This window comes from Eucyclogobius newberryi, unplaced genomic scaffold, assembly GCF_026437365.1.
Source record: "Eucyclogobius newberryi isolate DKJ021-1_F unplaced genomic scaffold, fEucNew1.0.hap1 SCAF_1, whole genome shotgun sequence".
NCBI lineage: Eukaryota > Metazoa > Chordata > Actinopteri > Gobiiformes > Gobiidae > Eucyclogobius > Eucyclogobius newberryi.
Genome location: NW_027315723.1, coordinates 26,675,645 through 26,700,311, shown reverse-complemented (window position 1 = coordinate 26,700,311; position 24,667 = coordinate 26,675,645). Strand labels below are relative to the sequence as shown.

The following is a 24,667-nucleotide window of genomic DNA, read 5'->3' as shown; positions in this document are numbered from 1 at the left end:
CTCACTTTGCTCCCTATGATGTGTTTTAATGAGGCCTTGGTTTCCAGGGTGAGACGGCATTCAATCAGTCCAGGACCATATAAAGTGTGGAGAAAAGCCAAGTTTCTAATAAAGAGAGGAGGATTTCTGTGCAGCAGTGAGCCTCTTTTGCAGATTGGAAGTGATCTTAATCAACACTGGCCTGAGCTAAACCTTTGCTCCACTGACATATGTAATTATCCACAGAGACAGAGCGAGCATTAGATAAGCTATAGGCGACGTCACTGCTTTGTGTCCTTTTGCTTCAGAGACCGCTTGACTGTGCAATGGAAACTGTCATTAGATACAGATTTTGTGAGCAAATGTTCCGTACTTTATAACTTGAACAGTAAGTAACTAATAGCTCTGGTGACCTGCCAATAAGGAAACAATCTGACAAAAGAATCCTCCCAGCTATAAACAAAACAGGCACATTGCAAAAATAGAATATGATTTCACGCACAATACAGCTTCTTCTTTTTTTGGACTTTTAGTGGAGAGTGTACACAGTGGGCGGGGTCTGTAACTGAACCTTTTTGTCATGTCAATGAAACAAAAGAGCCAGATCTAGGTTAGCATATTCAAAATGTGTTTGCAAACTTTTACACTGGTATTTTGTTCAGTCCACATGTCATCTAAAAATAAACAAATTCTGGCAGCTTTAAAACTTCTTCCTGTCATGTGGATTTTGCCAAATTCCCATGAAACCTCAGATTTGACTGTTTCCTGATGCCGGGTGTCAGTCTCACTGTCAGGAATGTGTGTATCTGTGTTACTCAGCCTTAGCCTAGTTTGCTCTTGGGCTCTGAAAACTTCTTGCACATCTCACGACTTTCTCAGGGGTGTTTTCTGTTGTGCTGAGACAAGAGTGAGCATTAAAACACTAACTTTGAACCAGTAGCATAATCACAGAAATGGTTCACTTAACAATCTGAATTAGCTTAATAAACTCAAGCAATAGCAAGGGAAATGCATTTCAAGTCAGGTCTGAAACTAGAACTACATCAGGATATACACAAAAGCTATTAGTCAGGACTGTCTGTTCATTCAGCCGCGGCTGCACCCTTCTCATTGTCTGTTCCCTCTGAATTAGGCCTGTGTTTGTCTCTTCTTGCTTAAAGTCTCTTTTACTAAGCCCTTTTCCACTTTGTTTATTGATTCACTGGAGAGATGGGGCATCTCCATGGTGATGGGGATTCGTGCTTTTCCTTTCATTAATATTTCATGAAAGATTTTTTGAGCTACATAAAAAAGACACAGTAAAAAACAAAGTAAGAGCTTTGTATGTGTGTATGTATGTGTGTATGTATGTGTGTGTATGTATATATATATATATATATATATATATATATATATATATGTAAATGTAATTCCACTGGGCCTCTTGCCGGTGGGACATGCCTGAAACAGGCATCCAGGAGTCTCCAGAACAGATGCTCGAGCCACCTCAGCTGGCTCCTCTCCACTTGGAGGAGCAGCGACTTTACTCCGAGCTCCTCCCGTGTGACTGAGCTGACTGAACCCGATGTGGAGGAAACTCATTTCGATCGCTATCGTATCACTGCAGCTTATGTATATTTCCTATGGACAGGTGTTAAAAAGTAGCTCTTGTGCTAAAACACTGAAAACAATCCATTTGGCTTGTCCACTGTGATTGGGATGTGCATAAATAAACACAAATCTTTATCTTAAGTTTAATTACCAATCTATAATAGGAACATGGACTGCCTGTCACTTTGGTCACATTCAACACAATTCAGTTATCAACAGTATATATTTGTTCAGACACTAGAAACCCTGGTGTTCTTCAGTGATGAGTATTTGCTGATACTGTAAATAGCAGTAAGTTCATCACTTCACCTGTGTGCGTTGCCGTGGCTGCCAGGTGTCCTCCAGTGCGTAGCTGATGTAGGGCCCACTGCAGATGGAGCACTCCAGCATCACAGGACTGGCCAGGAGAGGCGCAGTGTGGACGCCCCAGGCCTGACTGCCCCCCAGGTGAACGTCCGGCTCCATCTGCTTCTCACTGTGGTGCCGGGACAACATCTTCCACTTTCTTACCTGGAGAGAAACAAATGATCAATTATGCTGATTTTATCCTTCAAGACATACTATTTTATTAAATTGCACCTAAATCAAAGAAAATTGTTTGACTTGGGCTTGTAAGGAGTTAAATGTTCAAGTGTTGTAAGAACATTGGCGGATTTAGCAGTAATCCCTCATGCAAATCTAAAAGCTGAACCCAGTTCAAGGATTTTAAACTAATCTTCATTTAATATAAAGAACAAGGGCTGAACTTGTGATTGGTATAATTGTGATTTGCCAGACCAGTAAAAATATTGCTGCAAGATATTAAATTCAAGATTTAGTTCACTCTTCACATTTTAAACACACAGGAACATTACAACATGAAAATTCTACATTAAATACAATAATAACAGGAATTCCTGAACGTGAGGCATGTTTTATACATAATAAAATCGCAGAAGAAAAGAAAATATATTAAGTCATCTGTAGGAGATTAACAATTGCATAATTTTACATTTAATATTTGTGATATTCGATTACAATTAATCTTGCAGCTCAAAAGAACAACTCCACCATTGTGCCCCTTAATAATGATATTTTCTTACGGAGGGTGAATTAGCAGTGGAAGAAAAAAACAATGGAAGAAAAGGTCAGGGGCCACATACTTGTAGAGGAAGCTGATTTGGCTGGACGGCTGCGGCACTGACCCAGAATGGCTGTTATGTAAGATTTAAACGGTGTCCTTGGTGCACACAGCGGACAGGTTCACTCACTCTAGCCATTCAAAATGAGTCTTATCGCCCCTTATCGGGACTAGATACTCCTATTCCCACTGTATTACTGCCGCTTGGCTTAACGTGTTGTAAGTGATAGATGTACTTTTAATTCTGCAACTCTGCAAAAGTAAAGCTTCCCCCCCGGCTATAATTATACCAAGTGCTGGATAGACAGAATGGGCAAAAACAAGTGCTGCAGGTCTTAAGTAGAATGGGGTAACAGTTGGTCATTACACTGGCTATTGCTTACAATCACGTGGAAGTAAAGCTATTAGTACAACGCAACAAATGGATAATGAACGTTTCTATTATTGTAACACTGAATATGTGATGTTCTGGCTTTTTAAAGAATAATATCTGGGTAAAACGTTAACAATTGTATTATTTTATTCACAAACCCCTTTGACTGTATTATATTTGCTGCTTTGTTGTGATTTTTTGGCCGTTTAATTTGACTTTGAACAATAATTGTCAAACATATATGACATTTTAGGCTTCTGCTTGCTCTATAACTCAAGTGACGGCTGTGAAAAGTATATATTTGAGAGTAAGGGCAGCGTATGTGAAAGCGGTGTTTATGTACATGCACTGATCATATATTTAGCTTATGTTGCTTCTCAAACATCCATGTACGAAGTGTGAACTCTTTTTACCGATGTGTATGTTTATCTTGCACTTTATTGCAGTTTGCTGTCCTGCCCATCTACGCGTTGGACTTTATTCCTCTGAAGGCCACGATCGCATACAAAAATACACCTTCACAACCTTCTTCCTCAACCTCTCCTTCTGTCTTATGTCCTTGTTCTGACCGCCGACCTCTAAAGGAACATCATTCCAGTTTTATTTAGGTTACATAAGCTCTCAGACAAGTGTAAGCCTCAGAAGTCAGGATGTAATATTGTCCAGGGACATTCTCGGGCTCATGAGCCTGTTCGGGATGTGCGCAACACTCTCCCATGGGGCCATAACTCAGGAAATACATGTAATATGCGGGTTTAATCTATCGACTTCTCCCTAGCTTGTCACGGTGAAGCACTTTTGTATTCTTAAGATAATAATTACCTAACCTACAAACTAATATGGCAGTGATATGTGGGCTATAAATCTAAATAGGTGTCATCTAAAGTCCATCAAGAATAGTCCTGGGAAGAAGCACACAGTAAATATTACCCCATGGGAGACTGTGCGAGAGGGTTAGATGAGAACATTATGGTGGTAAGGGGGGTAGTAATAGTAAAAGCAGTGCTGAAGAACGATGTAGCAGAAGGTTCTTTAGTTTTAATTAGACATTTGTTGAGTAGTTACAATCATTTACTTCAGAGTTCCTGCAGTGAGCTAAAATAAAGGGCTTGAAGTACATACAGTACAATAGGTTAGACATACAATATAAAAAACACATTTTGGTGTGATTTATCATCTTACTTCCTGGTTGGACAAGAGCAGCAGATGTGACGCTGCGTTCACATAAATGTCGTGACGTTTAGTCAAAGAGCTCAAATGATTCATTGAAAAAACAACACTTCGGGCGACTTCAAGTGTTGATGTCGGGAAATAGCTTTTGACCCAAATTCCTGAGTTCTTTTCCTGACTTTTGCAAGTTTTCATGTGCATTTTTCAACTCTGCAACATCTTCCTGAGTTTCCGAGGACCACATGACCGCAGCAACAGAAACAGGTAATTCCATAATTGTTTCCTAGCAACCACGTAAAAAAGGGCCAAAATTCATATTACACAATAGTTATAATTTAATACCTGATTACACCTTTATTCAGTTAAATTATTGCTTAAACCTTCAGAATAATAAGTCTGTTGAGTGTAAATTGTCCCTGCATTTTTTAATGTAATGTTGCATATTGATGACATCACAGAGGGATTTGCAACTGAACTTCCTGTATTTTTTAACTTTTATTTTTCAAATGTGCTCCTCAAACCGCAACTTGACTGACGTAAGACTCTGATAATCATTTACCGCAGGGACCAAACTGAGTAATAAGTAGAAAAACATGAGAAACTGTCAAGTGCACTTTAAGCAACTTGACTTTTCTGTCAGAAGAATAACATCATACAAAACACGACAGAAAGTGTGGGAAGTCGGTGGTCACAAACGGAAAAAGACTGAAAGTATCAAGTGTTGAAAACATCAAGCTAATCTTAATCGACTTAGCTCACAACATTGCCAATAACACCCAAAACCCACAGTGCATTGTAACGAGTTTTAGCAATAATAATATGTATGTGAACTTGTCGTGTTGATGAAATACAGGCTTAGTCACTGTAACAAGACATAACACGAAAACTGAACCAAAACAGGAGGGTTAGGAGGAGGAACACAGCGTTGCATAAGCGGACGTGTTCTCGGTTGGAAAGTCAACTTGCTTATTAAAATGAAGCCCGGTGTTCTTGTCTTCTCCCTTTACTCCTAATTTGAAACTGCTGGTCTGAAATAAATGAGCTTGGGGTGAATTCAGATCCAAATGGCCATCGCGGTAAAGGTTTAACTGCACCAGAGTCCCATGGGAGATTATCGGCCTCACAAATGGAGTTCACAGAGAGGAGCGGGATTTTCATACCGACTGTGGAGTCTTTGTTGTGCAGCAAAAGAACAATCACCACAGAACAGGAGGATGTTTTGTGATGTAAGCTTAAAGGTGCATGGTGGAGTGTTCTTTTCCTCAAGCATGGCATTAAAGCATGCTTGAGGATTTATGACACGCTCACTGTCATAAAACCTCTTTTATTTGAGCAAAACCCAGCCAGTCACCCGCGGCCCCAAAAGGGAACAAGGGATAAAGCCGGTTGGTCTCTGACACAACAACTGCCATAAAAAACAACAACGACAACAGTTTGGATATTACGGCAACATAGAGGAACGCCTCGGTCCGTATGACGGGGAAGAAGAAGAGGAAGCGTGACCTGGTCGGTGACGATATGAACAGCGGGGAGGACTCCCCTGGAGCCACTGATCCTGTGCAGCGTGGGGCGTCTTCTTGCTCGTCTATGGAGGGCTCTCTCAGTGAGGAGCAGGGCGGGGGGGTTGCAGATGTCGGGGATGTGAGTTCAGAGTGTAAGGTGTTCATAAAGCTCGCGCAGGATAATGCGTCCTTTAAGGGGTGGGATCCGATGGCGTTGACAAGGAGCCTGACTGTAGCTGTGGGAGTGGTCAAGCATGCGAGTGTCCTTAGGGATGGCTCGCTGCTGGTCGTGTGCAAGGACGTGGCTCAGCAAAGGAAGGCGATTGAAGCTAAGTGTCTGGGGGGGAAGGACATTCTTGTGTCTGATGCTGTAAGAGGCACGGTCAGGGGAGTTATAGTAGGCGTCCCTATGACGACATCTGTGGATGACATAAAGGAGAATTTGACTGGAGCTAAGGTGGTGGATGCTAGGCGGTTGAAGATGACCCGGGATGGGGTAAGGTGTGACAGCCTGTCGATAATGATTAGATTTGAAGGTGGGATCCTGCCTCGTGTGGTGTGCGTTGGGTACATGCGCTATGGCGTACGCCCATATGTTCTGCCGCCCCTGCGTTGCTTCAAGTGCCAGCGCTTTGGGCATATTGCAGCGGTCTGTAGAGGGAAGCAGAAGTGTGGTAAATGTGCAGGAGACCACGAGTATGGGAAGTGTGACGACGGAGCAAAACTCAAGTGCTGTAACTGTGGGGGAGAGCATAGCTCTGCCTACGGGGGATGCGTGTTCAGCAAGAGGGCTGCTGAGGTGCAAAAAGTTAGAGCCTCTCAAGGCCTATCCTACGCGGATGCGGTCAAGAAGGTGTCTGGTAGTCAGGTGACGGTGGATGCAGTGGGGGCTGCCAGTGCTGCTGGTGTCCTAGGCGACAGGGGAGGGGGCAGCGTTGCCCGCGGCCAGGGGGAGGTCCCCACTGGGATGCCTGTGAGTGTGGCTTCCACGGGCAGAGGCCCTGTGGGTGCGGAGGATGTACTGGTTGTGAAGAGGAAAGATTTCTTCCTCTTTATAGTGGAAGTGATTAACTGTACTGGGCAAACCAAGAAGAGATCCGAAAAGACTAAGATCATCGCTAAGGCTGCAGGGAAGTACTTTGGAGCTGGGGGCCCCGAGTGGACGGAGATAGAGGATGCGCTGCGGGAGGGCGCCCTGCCCCATTCTGGCAGTGGGAGTTGGGGGGGTCCCGATGCGCCGTCAGGTTCCGGGGGCTCATAATGGCGGTGGTTGTCTTGCAATGAAATGCGCGTAGTCTTCGTGCTAATGGCCAGGAATTTAAGCATTTTGTCTCTACCTTGTTGAACAAGCCTCACGTTATGTGCGTGCAGGAGACTTGGTTACGACCTAGGTGGGGTTTTGGGATACAAGGGTATGTGTGTGTTAGGAATGATAGGGAGCAGGGTAGAGGCGGAGGTGTGGCTGTGTTTGTCCGAGATGACCTAAATTACGTTGTTGTCAGTGTGTGTAAAGCGCCGGAGGCCCTGGCGGTGAGGGTCTGGCTGGGTGGTGAAGCTGTTACTGTGGTTAACCTTTATAATCCGTGTGGTGAGTTAACGTTAGAGTCCTTACATAGTATCGGTAAGGATGTTCGGGGAAAGGCCGTGTGGTGTGGGGATTTTAATGCGCATAGCGCTTTGTGGGGCGGTAGTGGTACCGATAGGTATGGGCAGCTGGTAGAGGGTTTTATCAATCAAAGGGAGTTGGTTTGTCTGAATGATGGGGGTGGGACCCGCTATGATATGGGGACCGGTGCGGAAAGTGCAATAGAGGTGGGGGGTGTTGGAGACTGAGCCGAGGATGAGGAGCAAGAGGATGTTCTAACGCGCTTGGACTTCATGGGCCTAGAAACGCCAAAGTGATGGAAGAAGGACTTCTAAAGGATAAAACGACAAAGACGTCCCATGACCTCATGGGCTTTGTAAAACAACAAAGACGTCCCATGATCTCATGGGCTTTGTACTTCCAAAGCACCGAACGTCAAAGAGGGCGAGGAAGGTGAAGAAGAGTCTCCCTGGAATAAAGCCGGTTGGTCTCTGACACAACAACTATTCTAGTCACAAAAACACATCATGACCTCATGGGCTTTGTAACGCCAAAGCAATGGGAGGAGTACTTTTACGGACTACGACAGAGTCTGAGGACTACGAAACGTCTGAGGAATAAAGTCTGGCGGTAATGCAACACTCGGATGCCAACCGCCATAAAACAACAACAACAACAACAACAACAACAACAACAACAGCTGGACACCAACAACAACTACGAGGAGATGCAACACTTGGATTCCAACCGCCATTATAGTACAAAACTGTGAGGAGACCTTGCTCAACACCCGGTCTGGAGAGACGGGAGATGGCGGAGGAGAGTGGATCGGGGATGGAAGACGTTCTGGACGGCGTGGAGGAGCAGCCTTTTCTGCCTGCACGTGCCCGGAAACATAAAAAGTCCCTTAGCTCGTCCGAGGGTTCTGGGAATGAGCAGCAGGATGAGGCTGAAGCTATTGATATCCGGGGTGAGAGCAGAGACTGTAAGGTGATCATAAAGCTTGCACAGGATAGTGCATCCTTTAAGGAGTAGAATTCAGTGGCATTGTCAAAGAGCCTAACTGTAGCTGTGGGAGTGATCAAGAGTGCGAGTGTCCTTAGAGATGGCTCGCTGCTGGTCGTGTGCAAGGACGCGGCTCAGCAACGGAAGGCGATTGGAACTAAACGTCTGGGTGGAAAGGACATTCTTGTGTCTAATGCTGAAAGAAACACGGTCAGAGGAGTTATCGTAGGTGTCCCTACGGCGACGTCTGTGGATGAAGTTAAGGAGAATTTGACGGGAGTTACGGTGGTGGACGCTAGGCGTTTGAAGGTGACCCGGTTTGGGGTAAGATGTGACAGCTTGTCGGTAATGGTAACACTTGAAGGGAGGTGCCTGCCTAGTAAGGTGTTCATTGGGTACATGTGCTATAGCGTCAGGCCATATGTTCCGCCGCCCCTGCGTTGCTTTAAGTGCCAGCGCTTTGGGCATATTGCAGCGGTCTGTAGAGGGAGGCAAAGGTGTGGTAAATGTGCAGGAGATCATGAGTATGGGAAGTGTGACGTGGGAGCAAAACTGAAGTGCTGTAACTGTGGGGAAGAACATAGCTCTGCCTACGGGGGATGCAGGTTTAGCAAAAGAGCTGCTGAGGTGCAGAAAATAAAGGTCTCTCAAGGTATATCCTATGCAGATGCAGTCAAGAAAGTTTCAAGTAACGAGTTTAGAGTAAATACAGAGAGAGGAGCCAGCGCTGCTCCCAGCCAGGGCGAAATGAGAAAGGCCAGCGTGGCTCCCAAGAAGTGTGAAGGTTTCAAGAGTGGAGGTCCCAAGTGTGCAGGTTCCAGAATTAATGAGAATACCCTGGTTGTGGATAGAGAGGATTTTGTACTCTTTATGGTGAATGTTGTAAACTGTGCTGCTCAGACTCAAAGCAGAACTGAAAGGATCAGGATCATTGCTAAAGCTGCAGGGAGATTCCTTGGAACAGGGGAGCTTGATTGGGCAGATATAGAAAACAGGCTAAAGGCGCTAAATGGGAGTCGGAGTGATGGGGGTCTGCTTGTGGGGAGTCAGAGTGATCAGAGTGACGAGATGGGGGTGGGGGTGGTCTCCTGTCCTCGCCCAGTCTCGTAGACGCACGGCTACCAAGCGGCGACATCAGTGGAAATATTAAAGCCTATAGAATGAAGCCTGAAGAATAAAGCTGTACGGTGGAAGCACCGAACGTCAAAGAAGGAGAGGAAGATGAAGAAGAGTCTCCCTGGAATAAAGCCGGTTGTTGTTGTTGTTGTTGTTGTCGTTGTTTTATGGCGGTTGGCATCCGAGTGTTGCATTACCGCCAGACTTTATTCCTCAGACGGTTGGTCTCTGAAACAACAACAACTATTCTAGTCACAAAGACATATCATGACCTCATGGGCTTTGTAACACCAAAGCAATGGAAGGAGTACTTTTACGGACTACGACAGAGTCTGAGGACTACGACAAAGTCTGAGGAATAAAGTCTGGCGGTAATGCAACACTTGGATGCCAACCGCCATAAAACAACAACAACAACAAAACCCTCATAAGATGTTGTTGTTGCTGTTGTTGTTGTTGTTGTTGTTTTATGGCGGTTGGCATCCGAGTGTTGCATTACCGCCAGACTTTATGTTTAATGCCATACTGTGGAACATTCCAAACAAACACCTATGGAGACTCTTAGACATATATAATCGGAATTTATAGGGAACTAATCCATTTATATGAATTATTAATATTATTAGGCCCGAGCGCCACAAGCTGGCGAGAGGCCTATTAGTCTCGTAAGGCCGTGCGAAGCACGGCTGCGAAAGTGCGCACTACGTGCGCACTTTCGCAGCCGTGCTTCGCGAAGCGCTCGCCCACTTCCAAACACTCACTAACGCACTCCTCCACTCATGCACGCCCCCTGCATACTAATTAGTTGTAGGAAAATGGAACATTACCGTTGTAAACGGGCGAAGCCCGTGCAAAAGTTCGCACTAAACGAGCACTTTACATTGGGATGACGACCGCTTCGCGGTCGTCATCCCCATATAAAGCACTCATTTGCGCTAAGTAGCTCATGAATACGTTCCCCATCTCTTGCATGTTCCGTGCATATAAGCATGTAATGCAAAAATTTAACATTATTACTGTATAGAGGGCCAAAAACACAAAGTGGGCGGAGCCCACTCAAAATTATCGAAAGTACCCGTCAGTGACCAGGGACCCACACCATGAGGTAGGAAAGCGCGAGCGCTTTCCGAAAATGTATAGTTTATGATATTTGAAAAATGGGAAACATTGTTTTCGCATCGGAATATTTAGGCCCGAGCCCCAGCAGGGCGGAGGGCCTATTGCGCCCGCATGTTTGGTACCCCGTCGCCCCTGGCAAGTACAGTGAACTAGCCCATGCCGAAGGCATGGATCATGCATACTTACTCCTGCTATGACAGAAATAGTCAACAATTAGTGAATGGGCGTAGCCCATTCACTAATTGTTGACAACAGCAGCGCGAAGCGCTGCATTCCTCCAAAAACCCTCCTGGCATCGTCCCGTACGCGAGAATCTATGCCGCAGGCATGGGCCATGCTTGTATCTGCTCAAATCAATGGAAGTCTATGGGGAGTGGGCGGGGCATCCCGACGGAATAGGGAGTGACGAGCGCGTAAGCGCTCGTAATGATGATTCCACCCCATGGCGGCATCGGGAAGGCTTAGAGCTTTCAAACGATGTATAATTTGTTGTTATAGTGGAAACGGCTATATTGTTTTTGCTAAAAATATTATTATTAGGCCCGAGCGCCACAAGCTGGCGAGAGGCCTATTAATCTCGTAAGGCCGTGCGAAGCACGGCTGCGAAAGTGCGCACGTAGTGCGCATGAAATCGAGCGCGAAAGCGCTCGCCCACTTCCAAACACTCACTAACGCACTCCTTCACTCATGCACGCCCCGTGCATACTAATTAGTAGTAGGAAAATGGAACATTACCGTTGTAAACGGGCGAAGCCCGTGCAAAAGTGCGCACTAAACGAGCACATTGAGATGACGACCGCGAAGCGGTCGTCATCCCCATATAAAGCACTCATTTGCGCTAAGTAGCTCACAAATACGTTCCCCATCTCTTGCATGTTCCGTGCATATAAGCATGTAATGCAAAAATTGAACATTATTACTGTATAGAGGGCCAAAAACACAAAGTGGGCGGAGCCCACTCAAAATTATCGAAAGTACCCGTCAGTGACCAGGGACCCACACCATGAGGTAGGAAAGCGCGAGCGCTTTCCGAAAATGTATAGTTTATGATATTTGAAAAATGGGAAACATTGTTTTCGCATCGGAATATTATTCTTTCTTTCTTTCTTTCTTTCTTTCTTCTTCTCGGGACCAACCCCCCTATTTTTCACCCAGTGAACATTGACGAAAAGTCACAAAAATGTTCACACCTCTAAAAATCGTGCCTCTCTACATTCTGGCTATTTCCCTTTTCTAAAATAAAAAAAATTGGCGCGTCAGCGCCACCAAATGTACCAAAAATGCATTGAGAGATGGGAAATGACCCAAAAAAAATCTGATCGTAGAATCATGAAATTTGGCGCAGAGGTAGATGGTGACAAGAGAAGTAAAAAATATTATTACGGCAATGCCGTCCGCCCAACCAAATGTCGGCCATATTGCTTCAAAAATGGCTAAACATGACTTCGGAGTTTTTCCAAACGTCGTACTTTTACGAACTCCTCCCAGGGCGTTGGCCCTAAAAAGCTGAAATTTGGTGAAAATGCTACTGAGGAGTGGGACATCAAAAGTTATCCAAATTACATTGATACCTCTCACGGTCTCTGAGCGGCGAAGCCGCAAACTGTAGCTAGAATTTCAGAAATCTCCCATATTTAAAATTTCTGCCGTTTGCGCAGATAAAGTCCGAATTGCGTCAAATTAGAATCAGTTGTTAAACTCTTTGCCCTAAACCTACTTGAAGTGAAATAAATTCATTTGGCGCCACAGCGCCCCCTACAGATTTTATATGGAGGTTAAATGTTTAGTTTTGCGAAATTATATGAAATTTGACACACAACTCAATTTTAGCATCCCCATCAAAAAAGTCAATGACTCATGTCATAATTGTTATGGCGTTGCCGTAACGATGACCGAAACCTTTCATGTTTACACTTTAGACTTTCACAAACTCCTCCCAGGGCGTCAGCCCTATTAACCTGAAATTTGGTGAGACTCATCTTCAAGACCATCAAAAGTTATCCACATTTTCATTCAAAGAGTCACGGTGTCTGTGCGGCAAAGCCGCACATTTTGCCAAGAATTCAAAATAAAATAGCTTTTTGATGGTAAAACAAAGGGGAGAAGATGTGACAGCGTCACAGATTCAGCAGTAGGCGTAATAAAAGGACAATTGGGGCTCCTCTTGCGGCGTGGCGGCGGCGTGGCGGCGGCGTGGCGAGGGCCGATCATTGCCGCTTGCGGCTATATTTCTTTCTTCTTCTTCTTCTTCTTCTTCTTCTTCTTCTTCTTCTTCTTCTTCTTCTCGGGACCAACCCCCCTATTTTTCACCCAGTGAACATTGACGAAAAGTCACAAAAATGTTCACACCTCTAAAAATCGTGCCTCTCTACATTCTGGCTATTTCCCTTTTCTAAAATAAAAAAAATTGGCGCGTCAGCGCCCCCAAATGTACCAAAAATGCATTGAGAGATGGGAAATGACCCAAAAAAATCTGATCGTAGAATCATGAAATTTGGCGCAGAGGTAGATGGTGACAAGAGAAGTAAAAAATATTATTACGGCAACGCCGTCCGCCCAACCAAATGTCGGCCATATTGGTTCAAAAATGGCTAAGCAAGACTCGGGAGTTTTTCCAAACGTCGTACTTTTACGAACTCCTCCCAGGGCGTTGGCCCTAAAAAGCTGAAATTTGGTGAAAATGCTACTGAGGAGTGGGACATCAAAAGTTATCCAAATTACATTGATACCTGTCACGGTCTCTGTGCGGCGAAGCCGCAAACTTTAGCTAGAATTTCAGAAATCTCCCAAATTTAACATTTCTGCCGTTTGTGCAGATAAAGTCCAAATTGCGTCAAATTAGAATCAGTTGTTAAACTCTTTGCGCTAAACGTACTTGAAGTGAAATAAATTAATTTGGCACCACAGCGCCCCCTACAGATTTTATATGGAGGTTAAATGTTTAGTTTTGCGAAATTGTATGAAATTTGACACACGACTCAATTTTGGCATCCCCATCAAAAAAGTCAATGAGACCCATGTCATAATTGTTATGGTTTTGCCGTAGCGATGACCAAAACCTCCCATGTTATTCCAATGGGGAAATCGCCAGAACATGTTTACACTTTAGACTTTCACAAACTCCTCCCAGGGCGTCTGCCCTATTAACCTGAATTTTGGTGAGACTTCAAAAGAATTCAAAATAAAATAGCTTTTTGATGGTAAAACAAAGGGGAGAAGATGTGACAGCGTCACAGATTCAGCAGTAGGCGTAACAAAAGGACAATTGGGGCGCGTTAGCGCCCCCTCCTCTTGCGGCGTGGCGGCGGCGTGGCGAGGGCCGATCATTGCCGCTTGCGGCTATATTTAGGCCCGAGCGCCACAAGCTGGCGAGAGGCCTATTAATCTCGTAAGGCCGTGCGAAGCACGGCTGCGAAAGTGCGCACATAGTGCGCACGAAATCGAGCGCGAAGCGCTCGCCCACTTCCAAACACTCACTAACGCACTCCTTCACTCATGCACGCCCCGTGCATACTAATTAGTAGTAGGAAAATGGAACATTACCGTTGTAAACGGGCGAAGCCCGTGCAAAAGTGCGCACTAAACGAGCACTTTACATTGAGATCCCCATATAAAGCACTCATTTGCGCAAAGTAGCTCACGAATACGTTCCCCATCTCTTGCATGTTCCGTGCATATAAGCATGTAATGCAAAAATTGAACATTATTACTGTATAGAGGGCCAAAAACACAAAGTGGGCGGAGCCCACTCAAAATTAACGAAAGTACCCGTCAGTGACCAGGGACCCACACCATGAGGTAGGAAAGCGCGAGCGCTTTCCGAAAATGTATATTTTATGATATTTGAAAAATGGGAAACATTGTTTTCGCATCGGAATATTATTCTTTCTTCTTCTTCTTCTTCTTCTTCTTCTTCTTCTTCTTCTTCTTCTTCTTCTTCTTCTTCTTCTTCTTCTTCTTCTTCTTCTTCTTCTTCTTCTTCTTCTTCTTCTTCTTCTTCTTCTTCTTCTTCTTCTTCTTCTTCTTCTCGGGACCAACCCCCCTATTTTTCACCCAGTGAACATTGACGAAAAGTCACAAAAATGTTCACACCTCTAAAAATCGTGCCTCTCTACATTCTGGCTATTTCCCTTTTCTAAAATAAAAAAAATTGGCGCGTCAGCGCCCCCAAATGTACCAAAAATGCATTGAGAGATGGGAAATGACCCAAAAAAAATCTGATCGTAGAATCATGAAATTTGGCGCAGAGGTAGATGGTGACAAGAGAAGTAAAAAATATTATTACGGCAACGCTGTCCGCCCAACCAAATGTCGGCCATATTGCTTCAAAAATGGCTAAACATGACTTCGGAGTTTTTCCAAACGTCGTACTTTTACGAACTCCTCCCAGGGCGTTGGCCCTAAAAAGCTGAAATTTGGTGAAAATGCTACTGAGGAGTGGGACATCAAAAGTTATCCAAATTACATTGATACCTCTCACGGTCTCGGTGCGGCGAAGCCGCAAACTGTAGCTAGAATTTCAGAAATCTCCCATATTTAAAATTTCTGCCGTTTGCGCAGATAAAGTCCGAATTGCGTCAAATTAGAATCAGTTGTTAAACTCTTTGCCCTAAACCTACTTGAAGTGAAATAAATTCATTTGGCGCCACAGCGCCCCCTACAGATTTTATATGGAGGTTAAATGTTTAGTTTTGCGAAATTATATGAAATTTGACACACAACTCAATTTTAGCATCCCCATCAAAAAAGTCAATGAGACCCATGTCATAATTGTTATGGCGTTGCCGTAACGATGACCGAAACCTTTCATGTTATTCCAATGGGGAAATCACCAGAACATGTTTACACTTTAGACTTTCACAAACTCCTCCCAGGGCGTCAGCCCTATTAACCTGAAATTTGGTGAGACTCATCTTCAGGACCATCAAAAGTTATCCACATTTTCATTCAAAGAGTCACGGTGTCTGTGCGGCAAAGCTGCACATTTTGCCAAGAATTCAAAATAAAATAGCTTTTTGATGGTAAAACAAAGGGGAGAAGATGTGACAGCGTCACAGATTCAGCAGTAGGCGTAATAAAAGGACAATTGGGGCGCGTTAGCGCCCCCTCCTCTTGCGGCGTGGCGGCGGTGTGGCGGCGGCGTGGCGAGGGCCGATCATTGCCGCTTGCGGCTATATTTTTTATTATTTTCATAAATATTAATATTAACAACTGATGTAAATAAGAGTGTTTTATTTTGTTTACTTACTTACCATTAGTACTAGTATTATTGTATTATTATATTATTTTATTTGTATCTTCATCTTTTTATTTTATTTTATTTATCTATTTCCCCCCCTCCATTCCCTATTAAGATATGAGAGGAGTTTTGTTAATAAGAGTTTTTTGTTTTGTTCATAAGAGTTCTTCTATATCTATCTTATCTTATCTTAATTAATCATGTATTTAATCAATCACTGTATGTATTCTGGATCTCCATTAGCTATTACTGCAGCATTAATTTGATAACGTAATGATTTGGTGATGATTTTGGTGATTTATCTGGTCAGTTGTTTTCTTATTTATACCAATAATCAGGATTCCCTTAGTATATCCAAATCCAACTAGATCTTTCTGGTCATTCTGTCGAGTTCTGTCATGTTTGCAATAGTTTTTCAAAAGCATCACATTCCTAGATCTTGCACTTTCCATCCACACGAAAAAGTGATTTGAACCCATCTCGGCTCAACAATCAAACTAATCACTTCATCGTGGCATTGTCGCTCGTCGAAAAAGCTACAAGCCATTCATTTTTAGTTTCTTGGCCTTTTCATTTCCCCCTCGATCGCACTAATACTTTCTGGCTGTCCGTCTTATCACCGTGTTGGACAACCGACTGCGCTAATGCTACGAGTCAGGACATTGTGCGAGGCAAAATGGACTGGGCACATTTCCAGTCGTAAGGGATTTTCTCCGGCTCGCTGCGGCGCTGAACTGAAGGGCTGAATGTGAACGGGAGCTCCAGGTACTGCAGTGTCATGGTTAGAGTCCTGGTCTGCAGCAGCACAAGTATAATGATCGTTTGTATGGATTCACAGGGGTAGAAGTATTCCCCAAATGCAACCAGACAGCCTTGCACTTTCTGAGCCAACTTCAACAGACACCGTTGTTTATGCGCGCTTGTGTTTCTCGTGAACACCTCCCCCCCCCGTTTTTTGAAAGAATAATAATCTTTTTTATATTCAAACAGACACATATTGTATTACCCGGCTTCCCTATTATTTATCAGCAGCTTATTGCAGTGTGAGAGAGGCAATTTAAACATCACACCTCGTACTTTGCCAGTGCAGAATGGTGCTTATTTCCTTTTCGTTCCTCTGGCAGAAAAGGCTGTTGTAGAGTGGGAACAGCGCAGAGCTTTTGGGGACGCGTTGCAAAACATGAACACAATCTAATGAGAGAAGCTGGGAGCGCTGTATTTGCCATGTTGCATTCTTGCACTGTCAGAGCTGCTGGCGCTGGAGCAAAAGATTATAGACAGATTAGCGGTTTCCACTGCTTCGAGCTAAACAGTGCAGATTAGTCCTATTTTACTGAAAGTCACTGAGAAAACTAGGGAAATCATTGCCATAGTAACAAATATAATTTCCAGCAGTCATTTCCATGATGGTCAAATTCCCCCAAAGAACTCATACAAACTAATGAGGAGTGCGCTTTTTATAGCATTTTTCTTGAAAATGGCTTTGTTGATTAGACTTTTTGTATGTTCAACCAAACTAATGTGAAGAAAAAAATAATTACGCTGGTAAAAATGTTCATTATTTTTTATCTACATTAGGTATATAGAATTAGCAACGGATGAGCCCAGACAAAACATGCTGACGTGCAATCATGAATGAGTGATGTATTCCTGACAGACACAGCTCCAGACTGCAACTTCAAAACTACTTTTATATCTCACATTTCTAGCCTTGTTAATTCCACTTTTCCACTTAGACAATTACCACAGCAATGTCCATGATGATCAATCAATCAATCAATCAAGATTAATTTGTAGAGAACCATTCATACAAAATGTTACTTGTGTTACTTTACAAAGTACTGATCTCGTTAACTTACCAACAATATGTCTAAACAATAAAGTTAAAGGTGCACTATGTAACTTTTCTGAGCAGGGACTGCTGTCTTACTGAGAGTGAGGTCGCCTCTCCACAGATCTCACCTGCCACTTGGCCTGGTGTTGTCTGGTTATCTCCGTGGAGACAGATCATTGCTGAACTTGTGAGACAAAGCAGTCACATGGAGACAAGCAGGTGGCTGATCATTCGTCAGAAACGTTACATAATGTACCTTTAAAGAAGCTTAGACCATAAGGATAATCGAAAATAAATCAAGCAGTGGTGGAGAAAGTACTCAAGATTGTTACTTCAGTAAAAGTACAGATAGAGGGGCAAATAATTACTTATCTACTAAATCTACGTTTGTCAAAGTATTAAAATGCCAGTTTTGAGAACTATTAAAGCATCAAATGCTGCTTTTTGGTGAAAGGAAGCCACTGAATTGATAACTTGATGACAAAAAACGATCCTAAACTCTGAATCTTTTGGCAGGATGTCACCATGACCACCATTTCAGGTGGTCTCAAACTGAACTTTTCTCAGTCCAGCTCAAAAGAGTTAGGGTCAAATCTACTTAAATAAAGTACAGCACAGATACCTAAAAATGTGATTTAAGTACAGTACTTTTACTTTTGAGTCCATGGTTGGAAACCACTAAATCCACTAATGAAAAACGAGGGAAAAGTCTCGCCGCTAAAATATGCTATGAAGTAGAATGATTTGTGTAAAATGTCCAATGTTTATGTGACCAACAAGTCAACAATGCAGTGATTCCCTGGGCGTCCTGAAAACAGCTTTTTAGTCTGTGTAGAATTTGTCGGCAGCCTGTGAACTAATGCAATCGGATTACGTGGTACGGTCTAGAATAAGGGCAATAGTCCTAAATATTTGGCCGCTATAAAAAAAACCTTCCCAAAACCAACTATCAATTCAAACATACCAGCAACAAATGAGCTCGAGCTGCACAAAAACACAAATTACAGTTTAATTTTAATGAAAGTTTTCCACATAAAACTGTTTAGATTTTCACAGCTTCAGACAAAAAAAAGAAAAACGTAGATTTAGTTTCCTGACCATCTGCTCCCTCATCAGTCTCTGGAGACGGGCCAGACACATCTGAACGACTGTGTGGATACATTAGTCAGCACGGCCTGTAGAATACCAAGATTCTCAATTGTACCTCATTTAATAATGCACCATTCAAAGAACCCAGATAGCGCTCTGCAGAATACAGAACACACGCATGACAGGCCATTAAAGGAGGATTTGGACTCTGCTCCCAGAGTGGAGCTTAAAGGACACTTTTACAAAATATAATTGGACTATACGGGTTGATCTTCTCAATTGTCTTTTATTCCCAATCTGAGTCTAAAGCTCTTTTCTACAGTAATGCAACTCACAGCGACACCGGCTTTAAAGCGACGTCTTAGAGGAGCCGTGTAATCTGTGAGTCGTTCGAGGACAGACCAGCCGCTATTTATTAGACACAATTCAGCTTCTCATCATCCAACGCGACATTCAGTTCGATTACGGTCAAGGGTCTGGTCTCAACGGACTCACAGCGTGTCCCGGTGTAAACTCAAAATACTGGTTTGTAGGCGTCACGGTGAGACCGAAACAAAGGTTGAACTTAGAACTATTGTACGATCAAAGACGTCGAGCAGGGACTGGTGTTTTTGATATTGTTGGCAGAGTGAGACCTCCTTCGGCGCATCTATGATCAATCTCTGTCCACGGTGAACGCACGCGATCCATCAGTGTAACGCCACTTTCATTTGTCATCATTTAACTTTTCTAAGTGATCGAAACACAGCTAGCGTACATATGTTGGATCATGTGACCCATCGTGTGAAGGCTTTATTCTACGGGACATTTGCAGCGTGAAAGGGGCAACGTCTTGTAGAGTGACATCCAGAAATTGTGGTTTTATGACAAAATGTGCATGTTACCAGGTTTAAGACATTAAGATAAGATAAAATAATCCTTTATTGTCCACAGATGGGGAAATTTCATTGTTGCAACGCAGGTAGATACAGAGGAAAAGGACAGACTACTATAGGTAGTTTAAAAAAAAAAAAACACTCAACACATTAAGCATAAGTTTTAACACATTAAAGCATAAGTCACATTAACACATTAAAGCATAAGTCACATTAACACATTAAAGCATAAGCATAAGTCACATTAACTCATTAAAGCATAAGCATAAGTCACATTAACACATTAAAGCATAAGCATGAGTCACATTAACACATTAAAGCATAAGCATAAGTCACATTAACACATTAAAGCATAAGTCACATTAACACATTAAAGCATAAGCATGAGTCACATTAACACATTAAAGCATGAGTCACATTAACACATTAAAGCATAAGTCACATTAACACATTAAAGCATAAGTCACATTAACACATTAAAGCATAAGCATAAGTCACATTAACACATTAAAGCATAAGTCACATTAACACATTAAAGCATAAGCATGAGTCACATTAACACATTAAAGCATAAGTCACATTAACACATTAAAGCATAAGTCACATTAACACATTAAAGCATAAGCATAAGTCACATTAACACATTAAAGCATAAGTCACATTAACACATTAAAGCATAAGCATGAGTCACATTAACACATTAAAGCATAAGTCACATTAACACATTAAAGCATAAGCATAAGTCACATTAACACATTAAAGCATAAGCATGAGTCACATTAACACATTAAAGCATAAGTCACATTAACACATTAAAGCATAAGTCACATTAACACATTAAAGCATAAGCATAAGTCACATTAACACATTAAAGCATAAGCATGAGTCACATTAACACATTAAAGCATAAGTCACATTAACACATTAAAGCATAAGTCACATTAACACATTAAAGCATAAGTCACATTAACACATTAAAGCATAAGCATAAGTCACATTAACACATTAAAGCATAAGTCACATTAACACATTAAAGCATAAGCATGAGTCACATTAACACATTAAAGCATAAGCATAAGTCACATTAACACATTAAAGCATAAGTCACATTAACACATTAAAGCATAAGCATGAGTCACATTAACACATTAAAGCATAAGTCACATTAACACATTAAAGCATAAGTCACATTAACACATTAAAGCATAAGTCACATTAACACATTAAAGCATAAGCATAAGTCACATTAACACATTAAAGCATAAGTCACATTAACACATTAAAGCATAAGCATGAGTCACATTAACACATTAAAGCATAAGTCACATTAACACATTAAAGCATAAGTCACATTAACACATTAAAGCATAAGTCACATTAACATATAAAGCATAAGCATAAGTCACTCTATTTTAAGCATAACAAGATTAAGCATTTTTATTTTGTATTAAGTTTTTAGTCAAACATGTTGAAAATATGTGATTTCTCTCAATAATGTGGTTTTCTTTTCTCTTTTTGGTTCTCCGTTTTGAAAAAGAATTCTTGTATACTCACATTATTATGATTGTTTTTCTCTTTTTACAACACGACTCAATGTCCATATCGACAGGTGGATTGCATTACGTAAAGGCCCTCGACCTTTCCACCAGATTGAATAACTTAACAGCTCTTAATCATCCACAAGGGTCAAACAAAGCCATTGGTTTATGAGTCTCGGAGCCATAAACCTCCAGAGCCGTCGTCCAGTGACCTCGTGCTTCTGAGAAACTGTAACTCCAGCGTCTCACAGACAACATGACGTCAGGGGCCGAAGATCAGAGCGCCACTGACGGGCTGCTTTTTATACTCTTGAGAACCAAAATCAACGCTTTGCCAAAGTGAAGACATTTAAAGAAATCATACACTTCAAGCGTCTAATATCAACTCATTCAACAGTCGTCAAGGAGATGTATTGTGTCAAATCAAGTGTTTAAACGTGGAATAAAGGTGTTCCTCAGCTTACTCAGAGTTGAATCTTGATGTTGTCCTGCATTTGAGGCTTGAGTTCTCAGAAAATGTTCAATGTATTTGACTTGAATAAAATACAAAACAGAAGCAAACAGAAGAAGACACAGAGAGCGAGTAAAAGAATTAGAGCCAATGAATGTTAGTCAGGCATATGTTTGTGTCACTGTCCATGTCAAAAGTACATGCCACAGTATCTGTCAATCCTTTTCATTGATGGTGTTTTATGTCCTAGATACATTGGTTTTGAAGTCAAATGGAATGTCCATGTTGAACACAGTTTGCGGTGCCTCATTAATATTAGTCTAATATTTATGAAACATTTTTTTTAACAGAAACGGCTGTTTATTTATAAGCTGTTTCAGATCGATATCACATTTTTACATGTATGTTAGAGTTTATTACTAAATACCTGGGGAAAAACACAACATGTCTTCTTTATTGTAGAAAAAAGATTCAGTTTTCGTCATCTGGACTAAATCAATATGTTTCTATTCTCATCCAAGAGTCTTTCTCAATCAAGCCTGATGATTTTCAATATGCTTCCTGAGTGTCCTTAAGTAACAATTTATTTGTCCCCAAAATAAAACAATACCTCATAAATTTAAAATACTGTTGTCCAGTCGATTCAACTTACATTGTTGAATAAATGTTCAGTTATTTCTCTCAGAAAGAGCAAATACACTGGCCATGGAATGGAAGCAGGTCATGTGGTCTTGTTCCAGAGTGAGGGGGGCATCAGGGTAACAAGTGAGGGTCCCCGTGCCTGCAATGATCAGCTCTCATTTTATATTATGTGCCCAAAGAATGGTCACTCTCTCCCATCATCACAACAAGGTCAAAACATGAACGCTGGATGGAAATAAACTTTGTGACATTGCAGAAGCTTATTTAAACTATGCCACAATCGAAGTGTGAGCGACCATTTTCTTGTTAGCAACTATATATTTTTGGCCAGGTGGTGCACTTTCTTGCAGCCAAAATTGCTTTTTCAAACTACAAACAATCTTATATTAACATATATTATAGGATGGAAGTGGATTTGTCATGGTTCTGTCCAAATCTGCTGACAGTAGTTAAAGATGACGGTGCAGTATAATGAAGCTTTTGATTTACCTGACACTGCTAACCATTAACTGAATGAAAGTCCAGCGCTGACGCCATGACGTAAGCTTTTTGCAATCAAAGTGAATTCCTTTGGATTAAGGCAGACTGTTTCAGAGATTGAATCAGTGGTGGAGTTTGCTTTTCCTCTTTCTTGATCACAATCACTCATCTTCATGCCTCACTTCCCTCCTCTCCTTCTCTTCTGCCATCTCTCCATCATTGCTTCACATCCTGTTCCTCCCTCGATCCTCCGCTCGGACTCTCGCTTCACTGGTTTAATAGTGGAACACAGAGAGTCAGATGTTCTCAGGGTAAAAGTCTGAAACATTAGCTGATCTAAAACGTGACACAAAGAAGTTGGTAACTTCTAAACAGAATCCCAATGTCGTCTTGTAAATGATCTGGACTCGGGCTCATTGGTTACATAAGTGCATTAGCAAATCTGACTGGCAATGGAGTGTGGTTTTTGTGTTTCATTGTAACATATGTAAAGTTGTAGAAGAATAATTTACTTGTTTAAAAAACTGGAAGACCTATTTGCGGCCCCAGAACACTCAGGACCCCTGAGGGTTTTTGATAATAATTCTTATATTGCTTAAAATGATAAGAATGTGTCACTCCAATGATCGCGGTCCAGCTCCACTTTCCTGGAGCTGAGCCCTGAGCAAACTATAACAGTCTTGAGCCTTGAGACTTTGGTGTAGATCTGTTTTTGGCAGGTTTAGCAGCGAAATGTATTTGAACGTAAAGAGATAAGATAAAAAACTTAAAATAATTAGTACACAATTATCCTTAGTTTTCCCATTGTTTAAATCCATTGTTTTACCTCCTGGTTGCAGCAGATGTGACTTAGGTATGTTTAGAGGTAATTCATTAACTGTTACCTAGCAACTGTACTATAAGCAAGGGCAAAAGTTATGCTTATTTGAGAATTGTAAATATATGGGCACCACTTTATGGTAACAGCACCTTAATAGTCTCAATAAATCACGAACAAAGACTTTGTTTATTAAGAATGATTCAGGCTCAGTAACTTAATTAAGGGGTTTGGATTAATAAGTAGTAATTAAGTCTGAATAATTAATAAACCTTTGTCCACACGTCTTTGCACAAGAACAATTGAGGGGCAGTTATTATGAAGTATTCACAATATATGTTATTTTATCAAATCAATGTTTATACCTTAAATAAAGTGTGTCCTTTCCTTGTAAATTGTCACTACATTTTGGATGGAAACTTGTGTATTGATGGTTCCATTTAGAACACTTCTTCCCGATGTGAAAACAACAATACATATTTTTCACAACTATTCCACCAACCATACATTTTCAAAAGTGTCACATGCACTTAAAAAACATATTTTGTTTGTTATTTGCCTGTTGTAAGTATCCAAATGTTTCCACAGGATGTAATCAGATATTTTAAAACTTGATAACATAAGTAACATTTTGTCTTTGAAGTGTTCTTCAGAAGGTGCAAGTTTGACGTAAGAAAGCAAGACTGTGAGTTTGATTGGTCCCTGTTTGTGTGAGCGAGGGAGTGTGCAGAACAGTACGTCCTCGCGGGGGATTTATGAGCTTATGATTTCTGGTCGTGCAGCAGGGCAGCAGCTCTCACCTCCTCCTCCTCCTCCTCCTCCTCCTCCTCCTCCTCCTCCTCCTCTTCCTCTGTCCAATAAAAGTGTCCTTTAAGCTTCCCTCACCTCTCTGCCTCCCTCTCCTTGTCCCCTCCCTTCCATAATGTTTATCCCGTCCTCCATCTCCTGCATTTCACCCTCATTAGCACAAACCCCTGCACCTCGTCTCATTATTTTATGAGGTGTAATCAGCTTTGGAGGAATTCTGCAGTAGTAAAACGGCAGTGCGCTGGTGTATAGCGATGTAACATCAGCTCCATAAAGCTTGCACTATATTTAGAGTCAGAGTCATTGGATGGGTGAGGGCTATGTAAATCACAGAGT

General features: G+C 42.1%; 1 protein-coding gene across 1 annotated transcript in view; it reads right to left on the bottom strand.

Moving 5' to 3' along the window:
• Positions 1 to 24,667, bottom strand: part of sgk1 (serum/glucocorticoid regulated kinase 1) — a 58,011-nt gene that overhangs the window by 15,193 nt on the left and 18,151 nt on the right. The window contains exon 3 of the mRNA XM_072441911.1: positions 1,879 to 2,079. Coding sequence (XP_072298012.1) covers positions 1,879 to 2,079 — 201 coding nt within the window. The remainder of the gene's footprint in view (positions 1 to 1,878; positions 2,080 to 24,667) is intronic.